An 18,955-nucleotide genomic window follows, 5' to 3' on the forward strand; every position below is an offset into this window, starting at 1 on the left:
AAAATGAACTGCAGTTATTTTATTTTATTTTTTAATACCATTTGCAATTGATGCCGACAATGCTTTCACACGAACAATGACAAATAAATAGGGTTTCTAGCACGACTTCCTTTTTGTGTTACAACATCCAGCGAAAAAAGACACACGCAAAAAGTGACTTGTTTCTTCAAAGATTCCTGAGCTGCATCAAAGATGTTTAAATTTCGTTGCTTGTTTTTACAAATCGGCACATCTCCACATCAGCGGCCTTAACAAAACCCTGGAAAGTTTGCTGTTCAGCCGCTGTTGCTGGCCTCACGGAAACACACTTGAACACCTTGTGTTTGGCATCGTAATTCCCCATGCATCTGTGGACACGCCCTCTGATTAATCTCGGTAGCTCGCGATCCTTTTTTTCAGAGAAGGATAAAAGGTTATTTTATTTATTTACTTATTTACTTATTTACTTATTTATTTATAAGGTTATTTTATTTATTTATTTATTTTGTCCAATACACAATGAGGGTTTTAGTGGGTATATATCTATATACACATAGTAAAATACATGATGAAGGTTATAGAGGAGATACTCATAGTAAAATATATCAATGAAAGAATAGAAGAACAGACATAGGAATAGAAGAAAGGAATAGAATATCTCCGAGACCGCCTGCTGCCGCACGAATCCCAGCGACCGATTAGGTCCCACAGAGTGGGCCTTCTCCGGGTCCCGTCAACTAAACAATGTCGGTTGGCGGGCCCCAGGGGAAGAGCCTTCTCTGTGGCAGCCCCGACCCTCTGGAACCAACTCCCCCCGGAGATTAGAACTGCCCCTACTCTCCTTGCCTTTCGTAAGCTCCTTAAGACCCACCTTTGTCGTCAGGCATGGGGGAACTGAGACATCTCCCCCGGGCATATACAATTTATGAATGGTATGTCTGTATGTATGTTTGTTTAGAAAATGGGGTTTTAAAAATATTTTTAAACTGTAATTTAGATTTGTTGTAAATTGTTTCACTTTGTTGTGAGCCACCCCGAGTCTGCGGAGAGGGGCGGCATACAAATCTAAATAATAAATAAATAAGTAATAATAAATAAATAGGAGATATAGGAGAGCAATAGGACAGGGGACGGAAGGGTTGGACTAGAAGACCTCCAACTCTGTTGTTGTTGTTATTATTATTATGAGAAGAGAAGAGAAGATATAGGAATAGAACATATCAATGAAAGAATAGGAGAAGAGATATAGGAATAGAAGAAAGGAATAGGAGACATAGGAGAGCAATTTAGAAACATAGAAACATAGAAGTCTGACGGCAGAAAAAGACCCCATGGTCCATCTAGTCTGCCCTTATACTATTTTCTGTATTTTATCTTAGGATGGATCTCTGTTTATCCCAGGCATGTTTAAATTCAGTTAATGTGGATTTATCTACCACGTCTGCTGGAAGTTTGTTCCAAGCATCTACTACTCTTTCAGTGAAATAATATTTTCTCATGTTGCTTTTGATCTTTCCCCCAACTAACTTCAGATTGTGTCCCCTTGTTCTGGTGTTCATTTTCCTATTAAAAACCCTTCCCTCCTGGACCTTATTTAACCCTTTAATATATTTAAATGTTTCGATCATGTCCCCCCTTTTCCTTCTGTCCTCCAGACTCTACAGATGGAGTTCATGAAGTCTTTCCTGATACGTTTTATGCTTAAGATCTTCCACCATTCTTGTAGCCCGTCTTTGGACCCGTTCAATTTTGTCAATATCTTTTTGTAGGTGAGGTCTCCAGAACTGAACACAGTATTCCAAATGTGGTCTCACCAGCATTCTATATAGTGGGATCATAATCTTCCTCTTCCTGCTTGTTATACCTCTAGCTATGCAGCCAAGCATCCTACTTGCTTTTCCTACTGCCCGACCACACTGCTCACCCATTTTGAGACTGTCAGAAATCACTACCCCTAAATCCTTTTCTTCTGAAGTTTTTGCTAACACAGAACTGCCAATACAATACTCAGATTGAGGATTCCTTTTCCCCAAGTGCATTATTTTACATTTGGAAACATTAAACTGCAGTTTCCATTGCTTTGACCATTTATCTAGTAAAGCTAAATCATTTACCATATTACAGACGCCTCCAGGAATATCAACCCTATTGCACACTTTAGAGTCATCGGCAAATAGGCAAACCTTCCCTACCAGACCTTCCCCTATGTCACTCACAAACACAATTTCCCCCCTCCACTTACTCCTTTCATTTAGAAATAGAAGCACCAAATGTTTCTTACTGATTTATAATGTATTTTGATCACTCTTGATATACCTATAATAATAATAACAACAGCAGAGTTGGAAGGGACCTTGGAGGTCTTCTAGTCCAACCCCCTGCTTGGGGAGAAAATACTACTTCAGACAGATGGTTATTCAACATCTGCTTAAAAACCTCCAGTGTTGGGGCATTTAAAACTTCTGGAGGCAAGCAGTTCCATTGATTAACTGTTCTTACTGACAGGAAATTTCTCCTTAGTTCTAAGTTGCTTCTCTCCTTGTTTTCCGCCCATTGCTTCTTGTTCTACCCTCAGGTGCTTTGGAGAATAGGTTGACTCCCTCTTCTTTGGGGCAACCCCTGAGATATTGAAACACTGCTATCCTGTGTCCCCTGGTCCTTCTGTTCATTAAACTAGCCATGCCCAGTTCCTGCAACCGTTCTTCATATGTTTTAGCCTCCAGTCCCCTAACCCCCTTTCTTGCTCTTCTCTGCACTTTTTCTAGAGTCTCAATATCCTTTTTGCATCATACCTTTTAAAAGACTTATTGTGGATAGATTTTTAATCGCAATGATGACAAATCTAATAAAATAAAATAAATAAATAAATTGCAACCTTCTAAAATTAGGGTCCACAGATATAATCAATTCTTTACTAAGGATGACTCGGACAAAAGGAACCCGCTAGAACCAAGATGCATTGATGACACAGGTAGCCCTCGACTCACGACCACAATTGAGTCCAAAATTCCTCTTGCTAAGTGAGATTATTGTCAAGTGCATTTTGTTCCATTTTATGATCTTTCTTGCCACAGTTGTTAAGTCAACATTGCAGTTGTTAGTAAAATGGTTGTTAAGTGAATCTGGCTCCCCCATTGACTTTGCTTCTCAGAAGGTTGCAAAAAGGGATCACGTGACCCTTGGATGCTGTGAACCGTCATAAATATGAGTCAGCTGCCAAGCGCCCAAATTTTGATCTCGTGACCACGGGGATGCTGCAAAGTCACTTTTTAAAAGTGCCGTTGTAACTTTGAACGGTCGCTAAATGAAAGGTTATAAGTTGAGGACTACCTGTATTGGCTTATAGTGTAGGTTGTCATGGAGTCAGCATACCCAGTGCATCTTTAATTAAAGATTATACAAATATATATACTTACAATCTCGTAAAATACGCATGTCACAGTTTCTTTTCCATCTCTCAAAAGGAAAGTTTTTGACCCAAATTGTCCTGGGGTAACGGCAGAGTCCAGAACACCTAAATAATAATAATAATAATAATAATAATAATAATAATAATAATAATAATAATAATAATAATAATAATAAAAAATTACATTTGTATGCCGCCCCTCTCCGAAGACTCGGGGCGGCTCACAACAATAATAAAAACAATATTATAGTAGAACAAATCTAATATTAAAAAACATATAAAACCCTATCATATTTAAAAAACCAAACAACACATTCATACCAAACATGAAACAAAATATAAAAAAGCCTGGGGGAAAGGTGTCTCAACTCCCCCATGCCTGGCGGTATAAGTGAGTCTTGAGTAGTTTATGAAAGATAGGGAGGGTGGGGGCAGTTCTAATCTCCAGGGGGAGTTGATTCCAGAGGGCCGGGGCCGCCACAGAGAAGGCTCTTCTCCTGGGGCCCGCCAAACGACATTGTTTAGTCGACGGGACCCAGAGAAGGCCAAGTCTGTGGGACCTTATCGGTCGCTGGGATTTGTGCGGCAGAAGGGGGTCCCGAAGGGTATTCTGGTCCAGTGCCATGTAGGGCTTTATAGGTCATAATCAACACTTTGAATTGTGACCGGAAACTGATCGGCAGCCAATGCAAGCGCCGGAGTGTTGAAGAAACGTGGGCGAATCTAGGAAGCCCCATGATGGCTCTTGCGGCCGCATTCTGCACGATCTGAAGTTTCCGAACACTTTTCAGAGGTAGCCCCATGTAGAGAGTGTTGCAGTAATCGAACCTCGAGGTGATGAGGGCATGAGCGACTGTGAGCAATGACTCCCTGTCCAATAATGCAGCATAATTATTGGTCTGAAAGCTTTTCAGAGGCAGAGACAATGTTCGGTGGGTTTTCTAAGAAGAGACATGGAATTCTAGTAATGTTACCCAGGATATAAATCCAGATTTAGCAAAGAAATGCTGAAGAAGTTGGCTGAAATATTTTTAAAGTAATTGGCTCTTTTGGGATGATACGACCAATATTCTTATATGGAAAACTGCCCCAACCATCTTACTGTACTCACCCAGTATCTCAAATAACAGTGGAGTTTTACTAGAATATTGACTCCAGTGCTTCATGCTTTCAATGACAGCAGATAAAATTCGGAGAGAATTCTCTTTTTCCTTCGCTTTAGAGTAGACCGCTGGCTTTTTCTTTGACACAGGGACAAAACAAAAGAAGAGAGATAGGCCAATGATTAATGCATCATGTTTTGAGTTTAAGTGAGAACGTTGCTATTTACAGTTAGTCCTTGACTTACGACAACAATCGAACCCAAAATTTCTGTAATTATGAGACATTTGCTAAGTGAGTGTTGCCCCCTTGCCACTGTCATTAAGTGAAACTGCTATTGTAAAGTTAGTCGCATAGTCATTAAGTGAATCTGGCTGCACCGTTGAGTTTGCTTGTCAGACAGTCGCAAAAGGGACGATGCAACCATCATAAGTATGAACCAGTTGTCAAGGATCTGAATTTTGGTCACGTAATTATGGGGACGGTATAAAAATTGTAAGTGTGCAAAAAGATTGTCTCAAGTCACTTTTTTCACTGTGTTGTAGGAGGCTACACACCCATTTGCACCATTCATGTGACCCTGAGGACACAGGGAAGGAACTTTAAACTGGGTGGAGAAGCTCCTTAGATTCGGGTTTCTCACAGATGTGCTAAGATGGCTCTGCTAATGAATTGGAATTTTGAGGAAGTCTATGCCTTGGCCTCTGTAATAATAATAATAATAATAATAATAATAATAATAATAATAATAATAATAATAATAATAATAATAATATAAACAACAACAGAGTTGAAAGGAACCCTGGAGGTCTTCTAGTCCAACCCCCTGCTTTGGCAGGAAACCCCACACTACTTCAGATGGTTATCCAACATCTTCTTAAAAACTTCCAGTGTTGGAGCATTCATAACTTCTGGAGACAAGCTGTCCCACTGGTCAACCATTCTGACTGTCAAGAAATTTCTCCTTAGTTCTAAGTTGCTTCTCTCCTTGATTAGTTTCCACCCATTGCTTTTTGTCATTGCTTCAGGTGCTTTGGAGAATAGATTGACTCCTTCTTCTTTGTGGCAACTCCTGAAATATTGGAAGACTGCTATGCTGTCTCCCCTGGTCCTTCTTTTCATTAAACTAGCCATGTCCAGTTCCTGCAACCGTTCTTCATATGTTTTAGCTTCCAGTCCCCTAATCCTCTTTGTTGCTCTTCTCTGCACTTTTTCTAGAGTCTCAATATACTTTTCGCATCGTGGTGGCCAAAACTGAATGCAGTATTCCAAGTGTGGCCTTACCAAGGCCTTATAAAGTGGTATTAACACTTCACGTGATCTTGATTCTATTGCAGCCTAGAACTGGGTTGGCTTTTTTGGCAGCTGCTTAAAGTCACCAAGTTCTTTAAACAACTCTTTTTCAGATTGGAAAATAAGAAGGATTCACAATCCTCCTTAATAGAAATACGTGTGCCCCAAAATGAGACCTTCCCTGATAATAAGCCAAATCGGGCCTTTGAATAAGGCCCAGTACTTCCTTCAGGGTTCAAAAAAAGGGTCTTATTTTCAGGGTCTTATTTTGGGGGAAACACGGTACATGCCTGGATCTTTTTACCTGGATTGTTTTGTTGCTTTGCAAATGGTCAGCTTTTTCCTTGTGGGTGTTTTGTGGGCCAGGGCTGTGTTTAAACGTGTAGGAGGGCTCCTGAGTCTGCAGATTTCTCATCCTGGCTGTTGGAACTGCAGACCACTGGGAAAGAGCCGGATCCCAATCTTCTGCCTCTTCTCTTCTGCTTCTCTGCGATGCCTGGGGCAGGCCAGCTGACTTCTGATACATGGCTCCTGGCTTCATCCAATGACTGGGGTGGTCATCCAGTTCTGAAAGCTTTTTGCTCTCTGTTCTGCGGCCGAAAGCTGGGAAGTCCTCTCTTTTCCAAACGTTAGTGCTTTCCTCCTGCCTGGAACGAAATAAGACTTTATTATCTGTCGGTGGTCCTAACTACCTATCCTTTCATCTGCCCACCCGTCTATCTACAGATACTACTTAAAATACGCACAGCAGCTGATAGTGTAAGCCTCTTTCTCTGCTTTCCACTCATTCCGTTATTATTATTATTATTTATTAGATTTGTATGCTGCCCCTCTCCATAGACTCGGGCGGCTTACAGCAATGATAAAAACAATATCAACAATAAGCAATGACACCTGGCGGGACCCAGGGGAAGAGCCTTCTCTGTGGCGGCCCCGACCCTCTGGAACCAACTCCCCCCAGAGATTAGAACTGCCCCCACCCTCCTTGCCTTTCATAAACAACTTAAAACCCACCTCTGCCGCCAGGCATGGGGGAATTGAGATCCTCTTTCCCCCTAGGCCTTTACAATTCTATGCATGGTATGTATGTATGTATGTTTGGTTTTTATATTAATGGATTTTTAATCATTTCTAATACCAAATTACTATTGTACACTGTTTTATTGTCGCTGTTAGCTGCCCCGAGTCTCCGGAGAGGGGCGGCATACAAATCCAATCTATCTATCTATCTATCTATCTATCTATCTATCTATCTATCTATCTATCTATCTATCTATCATTCATCTATCTATCTATCTATCTATCTATCTATCTATCTATCTATCTATCTATCTATCTATCTATCTATCTATATGAATTTCGGCACTCAAGGCAAATATATATTAAGCCTTTCCTCAAAGTAGCATTCAGTTTCTTTTAATCAAGTCCATCTAGATCAAGCTTATCTTCATCTCTGCCCCGAAATTCACAATCTATTTTATAATCCCAAGATTTCCTGGTGGCCTTCCATCCAAGAAAAGAATAACAGAATTCCTGGCTGGGGAATTATGGGAGTTGAAGTCCACAAGTCTTAAAGTTGCCAAGGTTGGAGACCCCCTATTGTAGAGGCCTAGAAAAAAAAATACACAAACATTTTGCGGGCCCAGAACGAAGATTCACACCATTGTTGCACAATTCGGCCTCTCTACAGCCGTCTCTAAGCCTCCTTGTCCCCAGGGCTAGAAAGTGGGGAACTCTGAGTTCTAATCCTGCCTTAAGACAGGAAAGCCAACTGCCTTCCTGTCTTAAGGCAGGACTTTGGGCCAGTCCCTCTTTCTCAGCCTGGCCCCACCTCAGAGGGTTGTTGTGATAGTGAAAAATAGAAGGAAGAGGAGGGGGAGAAGGAGGAGGGGGGGGGAGATTAGGCATGTCTGCCATCTTGAGTTATTTGTAACAATAATAAAGGGTATATAGGTGGTCCTCAACTTACAACCACAATTGAGTGCAACATTTCTGTTGCTAAGTGAGAAATTTGTTAAGTGAGCTGTGCCCCGATTCATGACTTTCCTCGTCGCATTTGTTAAGTATATCTCTGCAGTTCTTAAATTAGTAATATGGTTGTTAAGTGCAGCTGGTTTCCCCACTGACTTTCTTGTAAGAAGGTCGCAAAAGAAGATCGTGACCCTGGGACAATGCAACCATTGTAAATATGAACCAGTTGCCAAGACACCCCTGCAATAAACATGCCTCCTTTCAGAACCTGTGTTATGGCTTGTAAAAAGACTCTGGGGATTCTTTGGAGACTCCTTTTGATGAATCCCTAAATATATCACCATCCTCTTTGTCTTTATTAAGGTGGGCAAGGGCTGCCGGGGGGTGGAGGGGGTAGTGATAGCACAGTGAAGAAATATGGCATGGAATTATAATTAAAGAGGCAAGTAGGATAGAATTGTTATGAGCTGGATGGTGATGTCTGTATTGCGGTTCAAATGCTGTCCATACCAACAAGTCTCCCTCCTCCCCACTTTGCAAAAAATTGTCCTCCCTGTTATTTCTCCAGGTCCCATCGGCCAGACAACGTTGCCTGGTGGGACCTAGGGGAAGAGCCTTCTCTGTGGCGGCCCCGGCCCTCTGGAACAAACTCCCTCCGGAGATACGTACCGCCCCCTCCTTCCTGCTATTTCATAGAGCTCTCAAGACCTACCTCTACGGGGCATGGGGGTCATGAGTGATGAGATTGTCTCCAGCTAATACTATGTATGATTGAACTGGAGGAATGAGTATGACTTTATATGGGGTTTTTAATACTTTTTAGTAATTTATATAATTCTTTTAAAGTAATTTAGATTTCTTTGCATATTGCCACACTGAGTTGCTTCCAGGAGGGCAGCATAGAAATGAAATGAAATCAATCAATCAATCAATGGCCTGATCTGAGAATTAGAAACAATATTATACTGATCAAGCATGGGGGTGGGGGTGGGGCTATCCCAGAGTATCAACTCAGTACATTGAGATATCAAAGATTACTTTATTGACAGGCACAGATATGAAGAGCCACACACAGGCAGATCAGACATAAAAGCATGCAGTTCCAAGAGCTCAGAAATGATGACCTCAACTGTGCATCGACATTCATTTTGGAGAATGTTGTCACCCACCTCCGGTTATTCAAGTTGCTTCCTGCATGAGGCAATGTCAGCTTTGATGTGTGTTGTTGCCTTGACAAAGCAGACGGACTAGCAAGCTCTGATGGGCTTCGGAGAAAAGGTTTCATCATTACCGTGAATAATGAAGATTAAAACATTACATAGAGGTAATATAGATAATCCTTGATTTGTGACCACAATTGAGTCAAAAAACTTATGTTGCTAAGCAAGACAGTAGCTAAGGGAGTTTTTCAATCCATTTTACAATCTTTCCTGCCATAACTGTTAAGTAAATTTCTGCAGCTGTTACATTAATAACACAGTTGTTAAATGAACCTGACTTGCCCATTCACTATCTATCTATCTATCTATCTATCTATCTATCTATCTATCTATCTATCTATCTATCTATCTATCTATCCCCCCTCTCTCTTTCTCTCTCTCTATCCCTCTCTCTCTCTTTATCTATCTATCTATCTATCTATCTATCTATCTATCTATCTATCCCTCTCTCTCTCTCTTTCTCTCTCTCTCTATCTAGCCCTCTCTCTATCTCTCTCTCTCTCTATCTATCCATCCCTCTCTGTCTTTCTCTCTCTCTCTATCTAGCCCTCTCTCTCTCTCTTTTTCTATCTATCTATCTATCTATCCCCCCTCTCTCTTTCTCTCTCTCTATCCCTCTCTCTCTCTTTATCTATCTTTCTTTCTATCTATCTATCTATCTATCTATCTATCTATCTATCTATCTATCTATCTATCTATCCCTCTCTCTCTCTATCTAGCCCCCCTCTCTCTTTTTCTATCTATCTATCTATCTATCTATCTATCTATCTATCTATCTATCTATCTATCTATCTATCTATCCCTCTCTATCTCTATCTATCTATCTATCTATCTATCTATCATTTAATCAGGTTTCTATGCCATCCTTCTCCTGGGATTGAGGGCGGCTCACAGAAGTTCACAAAAAGGTCAGAAGTTCACAAAAAGGGGATCAAGTGACCCCAGGACACTGCAGCCATGCAGTGCAGTACATGCAAAGTTGCCAAGCATCTGGATTTTGATCACATGACCTCAAAGATGCTGCAACGGTTGCAAAGTATGAAAAACAGCCATAAGTCACTTTTTTCAGCTCCGTTGTAACCTTGAATTAGTCATTCAATGACTGGTTGTAAGTTAAGGACTATCTGTGGTCATATAGTATTGATTTCCATAACCATGAAATATATTTGATTTCAGGAATATAAAGATGTGGGACTGACATACCTGGTGCCTGCTGTGTTCAGCAGTTGGACTGGTTCTGGCTTCTCAGTTTCCCATCCGAAATCTTGAAAAAAAGGACACAGAACGACCAATTTAAATCAAGGTTCTGATCTAATGTGGGATATTAAGAAAATGTTCACTGTGTTATATGTGCGTGGTTAACTTTTTCCTCATGAGTTAGTGCTCCACTTCTGAATTTTTGATTACCTAGGTTTTGAGTCAGTATTTCTTGATTTCATTAACTTTACGGTATGTCAACTTCAAATCCCAGAACTCCCTGTATGGCTGGCTGGGGAATTCTGGGAGTTAAAGTCCCCACATCTTAAACATGCTGAAGATGCTTAAACCTGAAGAGTTTCAGAGAAGATTTATTTATTTATTTATTTATTGGATTTGTATGCCGCCCCTCTCCGCAGACTCGGGGTGGCTAACAACAACGATAAAAAACAACATGTAACAATCCAATTTAATAAAACAACTAAAAACCCTTATTATAAAAACCAAACATACACACAAACATACCATACATAACTTGTAATGGCCTAGGGGAAGGAATATCCTAACTCCCCCATGCCTGGCGACAAAGGTGGGTCTTGAGTAATTTGCGAAAGACAAGGAGGGTGGGGGGCATTCTAATCTCCGGGGGGAGTTGATTCCAGAGGGCCGGGGCTGCCACAGAGAAGGCTCTTCCCCTGGGCCTCGCCAAATGACATTTTTTGGTCGACGGGACCCGGAGAAGGCCAACTCTGTGGGACCTTATCGGCCGCTGGGATTCATGCGGTAGAAGGCAGTTCCGGATGTATTCTGGCCCAAGATGTAACTATAATTACGAGAATTCCCAACCCAAAGAGATAAATCATCTGGAGGGAATCTGGATGAGGAAGGATGTCTAACTTTTAAAGGATTCTTTCTTATGATGAAATGTTTCACTGGATCAAATTTAAAGATCTGGATGATTCAATATTTTCCATGGCTAGCCATTCAATCCAATTCTACATTAAAGCAATAATATGCTGATAATTAAAGGAATTGGCTAATCCCAAAGAATTGTCTAATCTAGTGAAAAGAGGGGTGACATGATAGCTGTGTTCCAGTACATGAGGGGCTATCACAAAGAAGGCAGAACAAGAAGCAATGGATAGAAGCTAATCAAAAACAGAAGCAATCTAGAACTAAGGAAAAACTTCCTGACAGTGAGGACAATTAACCATTGGAGTGGCTTGCCTCCAGAAATTGTGGATGCTTCATCACTGAAGGCTTTTGAGAAGAGATTGGACAACTTTTTGTCCGCAATCGTATAGGGCAATGATGGCGAGCCTTTTTTTCCTCGGGTGCCGTAAGAGCGTGGGCGTGCGCTATCACGCATGCGTGAGTGCCCATACCCATAATTCAATGCCTGGGAAAGGCGAAAACAGCTTCCCCCGGCCCCCAGAGGCCCTCTGGAGGCCAGAAATTGCTGGTTTCCCAACTTCTGGTGGGCCCAGTAGGCTGGTGTTTTACCCTCCCCAGGCTTCCCTAGAGGCGGGAAAGGATAAAAACACCCTCCCCCATCCTCCCGGAGGCTCTCTAGAAGCCAAAAACGCCCTCCCAGAGCTTCTGTGTGAGCCAAAAAGCATCTGGTCAGCACATACATGCACGTTGGAGCTGAGATGCATGGCACCTGTGCCATAGATTCGCCATCTCTGGTGTAGCGTCTCCTGCGTATGCAGAGGATTGGACTAAAAGACCCCCAAGGTCCCTCTGTTATTCTTTATTTCATGTTGTTTAGCCCAGTGGTGAAATCCAATTTTTTAAACTACTGGTTCTGTGGGTGTGGCTTGGTGAGTATGGTGTGGCATGGTGGGCGTGGCTTGGTGAGCATGGCAAGTTACAGTTACTGCAAAATCCCCATTTCCTCCCCACTCTGGGGCCAGCCAGAGGAGGCATTTGCTGGTTCTCTGAACTACTCTACCAGTTCTCCAGAACCCGTCAGAAGCTACTGGATTTCATCTGCCTGTAAACATGGCTAATAACTCATTCAGGGGTGAAATCCAGCAGGTTCTGACATATTTTGGAGAATTGGTAGAGGAAATTTTGAACAGTTTGGAGAACTGGTAGCAGAAATATTGACTAGACAATGTTGTTTGGCAGGCCCCAGGGAAAGAGCCTTCTCTGTGGTGGCCCCGGCCCTCTGGAACCAACTCCCCCCACCCTCCTTGTCTTTCGCAAATTACTTAAGACCCACCTTTGTCGCCAGGCATGGGGGAGTTAAGTTATCCTTTCCCCCTAGGCTATTGCAAGTTATGCATGGTATGTTTGTGTGTATGTTTGGTTTTATATAATAAGGGTTTTTTAGTTGTTTTTATTAATTGGATTGTTCATGTTGTTTTACCACTGTTGTTAACCGCCCCGAGTCTGCGGAGAGGGGCGGCATACAAATCCAATAAATAATAATAATAATAGTTCAGCGAACTGGCAACTACCACCTCTGGCTGGTCCCAGAGTGGGGAGGGAATGGGGATTTTGCAGTGTCCTTCCCCTGCCACGTCCACCAAACCTCGCCACGCCCACAGAACTGGTAATAAAAAAATTAGATTTTACACTGCACGATAGACCAAGCTCACTAAATAAAGTATTTTATAAGATGATACTCATAATCTTTGTGTTCCAATTTTTATTCGAGGCATGGATGGGATATGAGTGAACATCCCTTTGAAAGAAGCTAGGCTTGCAGTTATATTTATAGTTGCCCTATTATACATCTACATTTTTCAAATATGCTTTTGTAGAGGTATAACGCAAATGTAAGGCGGAAATGTTTCACTTTTCCTATTCCCTCTCTTTCAATTAGAATAGAACTAATTATTATTCCAATAATTAATTCTGGCAAAAATGTGCAGAGGCAGCTTTTCAAACTGAAGAAAATGATATATATCTCTTTTAGCATTAATACAAAAGCACAAGGAATATTCCTACCCGTGTAACACATACACCTAGAATTTTAACAGTTAAAAACGAGGGGGGAAAGGCAAAGTTACAAGAGATATAATTTAAATGCCAGTCCTCTATAGAATTCATAAGGGATTTATTTTGCTGTGTCCAGAAATTTTAACCTTAGGCTAGAAAAATATTTTTTGCGACAAAAATATATTTTAAAAAATTAACAGTCCACCACTTACCTGCAAGCAAGGCTGAGAAATTGAAATTATCCGCTGAATTGTTACTGCTTGGCTCATTTTTAAGTGGATTTGATGTGAGAGGTTGTTTGGTCCTTTTTTTCTGATTGAAGAGCGGGACTGGAAGACAGCCTAAGATTTTAAGTAGCAATATAAGGTATAATTATTAAATTGTTAATGTTTTGGGTGCAGGAATCTACATAGATAGTCCTCAACTTACAGCAATTTATTTAGTGACCATTCAAAGTTATAATGGTTCTGAAAAAAAGTGATTTATGACCATTTTCCATACTTATGAACGTTGCAGCATCTTTATGGACTCAAAATGCAGATGCTTGGCAACTGACTCATATTTATGACAATTTTAGTGTACCAGGGTCATATGGTCAGCTTCTGAGACCTTTGCACAAGCAAAGCAAAAATGAGCCGGGGTGGCGCAGCAGGTAGAGTGCTGTACTGCAGGCCACTGAAGCTGACTGTAGATCTGTAGATCAGCGGTTCAAATCTCATCACCATCATCAGGTTGACTCAGCCTTCCATCCTTCCAAGGTAGGTAAAATGAGGACCCAGATTGTGGGGGCAATATGCTGGCTCTGTTAAAAGTGCTATTGCTAACAAGTCGTAAGCCGCCCTGAGTCTAAGGAGAAGGGCGGCATAAAAATTGAATGAAGGAATGAAGGAAGGAAGGAAGGAAGGAAGGAAGGAAGGAAGGAAGGAAGGAAGAAAGACAGACCATGAAGAAGCCAGACTCACTTAACAACATTACCAACTTAACAACTGTGGGAATTCACTTAACAACTGTAGTAAGAAAGGCCGTAAAATCGGACAAAGTTCATTTAACTGTCTTGCCTGCAACAAATATTTTTGGGGCAATTGTGGTTGCAAGTTGAGAATTAACTGTATATTCAGAAGCACAAGCCTTGTAACCTAATACACAATTTTCTTAAATGTTGCAGTGGTGTGACAGAGGCACACTGCAGCTCACATTCATCAGAAAAATGTGCATCCCTGTTTGGAAAACTGCTCCACATCTGGAATCTTGTCCATTCAGGATATATAAATGATCTGTAGAGGACTCTTCATAGCATCTCATTAAAACCTTTGATATCAGAATTAATTTGGTTAGATATATCTGCCTAATTTATCATTTCTGTCTGACCTTGATCAAAGATGACTAAAGCATCCTCGCTCTGTGGAACACTGGACCTCCCATGCTACCAATTCAATTTTATCAGTATTATTAATGTCTATTGAGAAGGTGGTCCATTCTGATTATCATTTTTGGCACCAGGCAAAAATCTCTTTCTTATCTGTCCAGGCATTTTCAACACTTCCATAATTATTCTCATCACTGATTTATGCTTTGGTCAGGTTTTATTAGGGGTTGTTGCCCATTTGGGTTTATTGCACTGTTTTATTGCTGATATTGTTGTAGCTGTTGTTGTTGTTATTCCCTTCAGGGTATCCTGGGAATTTGTGCTGAATACTCCCTTCTACCATCAATCAGCCAACACAAAGCAAATTTGTTTTTAAGGGATTGCACAAAGAATAATCATGAGAGTGATCCCTGTCTACAAATTTGTCTGATAGTCTTCATATAAGAGGAAAATGAGGGGAGAGGAGAGATAATGGTCGGTTGGAAGAAATGGGGATAATAAAGGTTTATTATAATGGTTAAGGCTCTCCATTTTTAAAACCTTCCCTGCTGCTTTCTGGCATAATTTAATAGCCAAGGAATTATGGTAGTTTGATGTTGATACTGATCAATGCATGAAATCTACTTAGAGAACACTTCTTATTCCACCAATGAAAAATATGATAAAATAAGAATTGAGTGTATCACTTTTCTGGATTATATGTAAAGAGATTAAATTCTGGTGTGGCATCTCATAAGAGGTGTGAATGGTAAATTGAAGCCCCAGTTCCCTTTTTATGGGTGTGGCCAAGATTATAAAAAAGAGTCTTTTTTAAGAGTACTGTATTTTAATTATACAATCACAGCCACCATTTTGACTTGTTGAAGTTCCCTGCAACCAGAGAGAATTTAACACAATTTAAAAACCATGTACATGTGTTTATCTGGATTTCTTCTCCCAGGGAAAATGGTATAGGTTTTCCTGTTTGAGCAGAGGGCTGGACTAGAAGATCTCCAAGATCCCTTCCAGCTCTATTCTATTGTGAAAGTATGGGAAGAGAAGAATTATTATTATTATTTATTAGATGTGTATGCCGCCCTTCTCTGAAGACTCGGGTCGGCTATAGGGGAGGTTTTTGATCCATTCTTTCCACGCACTGCAACCTAAAGCCCTAAAAAATATTGCTCACTCCACTCATCTTGCTGGTCATCGGTTGAGAATTAAAATAACTCTTTCAAATTCCACTCCAGTAAAACATGGATACCTGCTGTACTACGCATCAAAGAACCGTCAGCAAAATTCCTCTTCATGTTTTTATTTCCAGATATCAGCACCTGAAAAAAAAAATACATAATTGACTTAGTAGCCTGTTCTTCTAGACTCTGGAGGAGTCATAGTGTCATCCCCAAACCCCCAACACTTTACCCTTAGATTATCTACGGTTGACCTATCCAGATTCCTAAGAGGTCAGTAAGGGGCGAGTACAAGTGCACTAGAGTGCCTTCCGTCCCCTGTCCTATTGCTCTCCTATATCTCCTATATACCTTTCCTCTATTCCTATATCTCTTCTTCTATTCTTTCATTGATATATTCTATTCCTATATCTTCTTTTCTATTATTTCTTAGATATATTTTACTATGAGTATCTCCTCTATAACCTTCATCATGTATTTTACTATGTGTATATTGATATATACCCACTAAAACCCTCATTGTGTATTGGACTTTTATATCCTTTCTTTATATATAATAACTCATGTCTATCCTCTTCAATATGTATTGTGCATTGGACAAAATAAATAAATAAATAAATAAATAAATAAATAAATAAATAAATAGGTCAGAACTTGTGGCACATTAGCAAAGCATTTTAAATTCCTGCTACATACTTCTCCTGCACAGAATAATAAAGAATTTTTGATTATTTAAACGTGCAATCCTATTCTGCTCTTGATAGTATTGGGGAGGTGGGGGAGTGATTCTAGATATTTCAGAGGGAAACTAATGCCAATTGCTACCAAACTAAATGTTTTTTAAAAAATAGTTTATTTAGATTTCTTCCAATCTGAACCATCTTGTCCACTTTTGGAGCACCAAAAATATGAACATATTTAGCAATATGCTGTAGGAAAAGCTCATAACCCTTTAAAAATACTGTACCTTGATTTTTTTTAAAAAAATCTTTTTATTAGTTTGATGAATAATTTAGTGGTTACGCTATATTGTTTTGATAATACGGTTGCACAAAACTATTTTTTATATGTTGAGGAGTTAAACATGATGGCTTTTTAAAAAAAGCAAAATGATTGATTTTCATAGGAGGAGTGGGATTTTTATGTGATCAATAATTTCAATATTACAGTGTTCTTGTCTTAAAAGAAATGGGTGGGGAGAAGAAATACTATAGATAGTCTTCTGGAAAGAAAACAGTTTCCATTTAGGGAACTGAAAATTAAAACATCCTTTTAAATGGGTGGTACAGTCCTGAAGAACATGTGATTAAACTTTTTTTTAAAAAGCTGTTATTACAGAATGAAGGTTTTTATTTATTTATTGTGTATGTGTGTGTGTGTGTGTGTGTCTGTATATATATATAAAAAAATTCAGCAAAAATGTGATATATATATATATATCAGTATCTTAGCTTAATAATATGCATTGTATGCATAAATACATACATACATACATACACACATACATACATAATATCCACTTTATATATGCATATAATACGGCTATCAAGCAAGCTACTCAAAAGAAACTAAAGTAATAGATAAGTGTTAGCTGATGATAATGATAGACAATAATGATAGATGGTAGTAATGAGGAACAGATATTGATTGATTGATTGATGGATGATATATAAAAAGAACAAAATAGATTAATGATAATTGTTTACGATCAGAGTCACTGATAGACAGCCTAAGAGTAACATTGGCAGTAACTAATTTTTGACCAATGAATAAATAAAAATATATACTGTAATGATAAACAAATAATAATGATAAAAGTGAGAGATGAATCAGATTTATGAAGAGGAAGGGAGAGAATAGCTAAATGATAGAGTTGTGATAGATTTATTTATTTTTCACGTTTTAAATGATTGAGAAATGAGAAATAGTAGTTTTAGATATAGATGATAGATATATAGATAAGATAGATAGATAGATAGATAGATAGATAGATAGATAGATAGATAGATAGATAGATAGATAGGCAGGCAGGCAGGCAGGCAGGCAGGCAGGCAGGCAGGCAGGCAGGCAGGCAGGCAGGCAGATAGATAGGAATACATTATTGCTGGATGATAGATTGAGTTATGATGAACTTTTAATTTATTTTATTTATTTATCTAAGTTTGAAACTGCCAATCTCCCTCACAAAAGGGCTCTAGGAATTGGCAGACACAGAATTGTATTTTAACAAAAGCTGTAAACCTAGTCCCCATGATTTACAAGCCACAATTGTTGGCTTTGCAGCCCGAATACAGTTCTGGTTTCCTTGTCCAACCATGGTTAATCAAAAAACACAGTTCCTAGAGAGATAGAAGGCCCTGCTTTCTTTCTTTCTCTCTTTCTTCCAATGCACAATAATATACAATGAAGTTTATAGAGGTCATACTCGAGTAAAATATATTAGAGAAAGAATAGAAGTGAAAATTTAGGAATAGAATATATCAATTAGAGAATAGAAGGATATTATGAGAGTAGTATAAGAAGAATAAAACAGAAAAATAGTAGATACGATATATGAGATATAGGAGAGACAATAGGACAATAAATATGTAAAAAATGGTGGAAAGAGCTACAAATCATCACGGCTTAGAGTTTTGAGGGAGATGACATCATGTCAAGAAAAATCTGACCCTTTTATCAATTTGAGGACAATTGGAGCTTTCTTGATGGCCTGTCTCTTTGCTTCAGGCCCTGTCAAGCTCTCCTCACATGGGCTTGTTTGAAATAATCCCAGGAAGGTTTCTGTCTCGTGTCTCTGAGGAGCTGAAAATAAAAATGGTTAAGGGCAGGAGGCCAGCTTTGCTTCCCTCCCTTTCTGAGAGGAAAGTCTACATCTGAAGTGATCGAGGAAGAAGACCAAGGCCTGTCCCGGAGGAGGAGGAGCCAAGAAGGAGAGCAGGGGGCAAAATGGCGGGAAAGTGGTGACACTGAGGGGAAAAAAAGGTACAAATATCCACTCTTTCTGAGCTGCAGGCACCACCCAGAGGCCAAAGGAGTTGAACGGGCAGTAAATGTAAACAAACAAACAATAAGATGAGGATGATATGAGCCTGGCGACAGTAGGAGCCTCAAGGAATAGTGGAATGTGAGTGGCAAGGAAGAAGAAAAGGTGAGGAAGGATCCCCATTTCCTCAGACTCTGGGAGGAAGAAGCTTAAAATGGAGGAGGAGGAGGAAGAGAGAGGGAGGAAAAGAAAGAAAGAAAGAAAGAAAGGGAGAAAAAGAGAGAGAAGGAAGGAAAGAAAGAGAAAAAGAAAGGG

General features: G+C 39.8%; 1 protein-coding gene across 2 annotated transcripts; it reads right to left on the reverse strand.

Moving 5' to 3' along the window:
• On the reverse strand, positions 1 to 18,577 carry SPATA22 (spermatogenesis associated 22). 2 transcript variants are annotated; one of them, XM_070735407.1, is made up of 9 exons: positions 18,327 to 18,577; positions 15,729 to 15,798; positions 13,332 to 13,460; positions 10,177 to 10,237; positions 8,923 to 9,018; positions 6,087 to 6,429; positions 4,500 to 4,629; positions 3,396 to 3,493; positions 1 to 388 (listed from the first exon to the last, which is right to left on the reverse strand). In XM_070735407.1, the coding sequence occupies exons 2-9, from the start codon at positions 15,772 to 15,774 to the stop codon at positions 197 to 199; spliced, it is 1,095 nt and encodes a 364-aa protein (XP_070591508.1). In that variant the 5' UTR covers positions 15,775 to 15,798; positions 18,327 to 18,577; the 3' UTR covers positions 1 to 196. The 2 variants fall into 2 exon arrangements, with proteins under 2 accessions (XP_070591508.1, XP_070591509.1); XM_070735408.1 differs by lacking the exon at positions 18,327 to 18,577 and having other exon boundaries at positions 15,729 to 15,815.
• Positions 18,578 to 18,955: the final 378 nt, after the last annotated feature.

The sequence above is a fragment of the Erythrolamprus reginae genome, chromosome 1 (genome assembly GCF_031021105.1).
Source record: "Erythrolamprus reginae isolate rEryReg1 chromosome 1, rEryReg1.hap1, whole genome shotgun sequence".
Taxonomy (NCBI): Eukaryota; Metazoa; Chordata; class Lepidosauria; order Squamata; family Dipsadidae; genus Erythrolamprus; species Erythrolamprus reginae.

What these genes read in the sequence shown, in the direction of transcription:
- SPATA22 (XM_070735407.1), bottom strand. Translation starts at nt 15,774, where the DNA reads ATGAAGAGGAATTTTGCTGACGGTTCTTTGATGCGTAGTACAGCAG. An exon ending in CTGAACACAGCAGGCACCAG is followed by an intron (nt 9,019 to 10,176) that starts GTATGTCAGTCC and finishes TTTTCTCCGAAG; the next exon opens with CCCATCAGAGCTTGCTAGTC. An exon ending in CATGCGTATTTTACGAGATT is followed by an intron (nt 389 to 3,395) that starts GTAAGTATATAT and finishes TCTGAAAAAAAG; the next exon opens with GATCGCGAGCTACCGAGATT.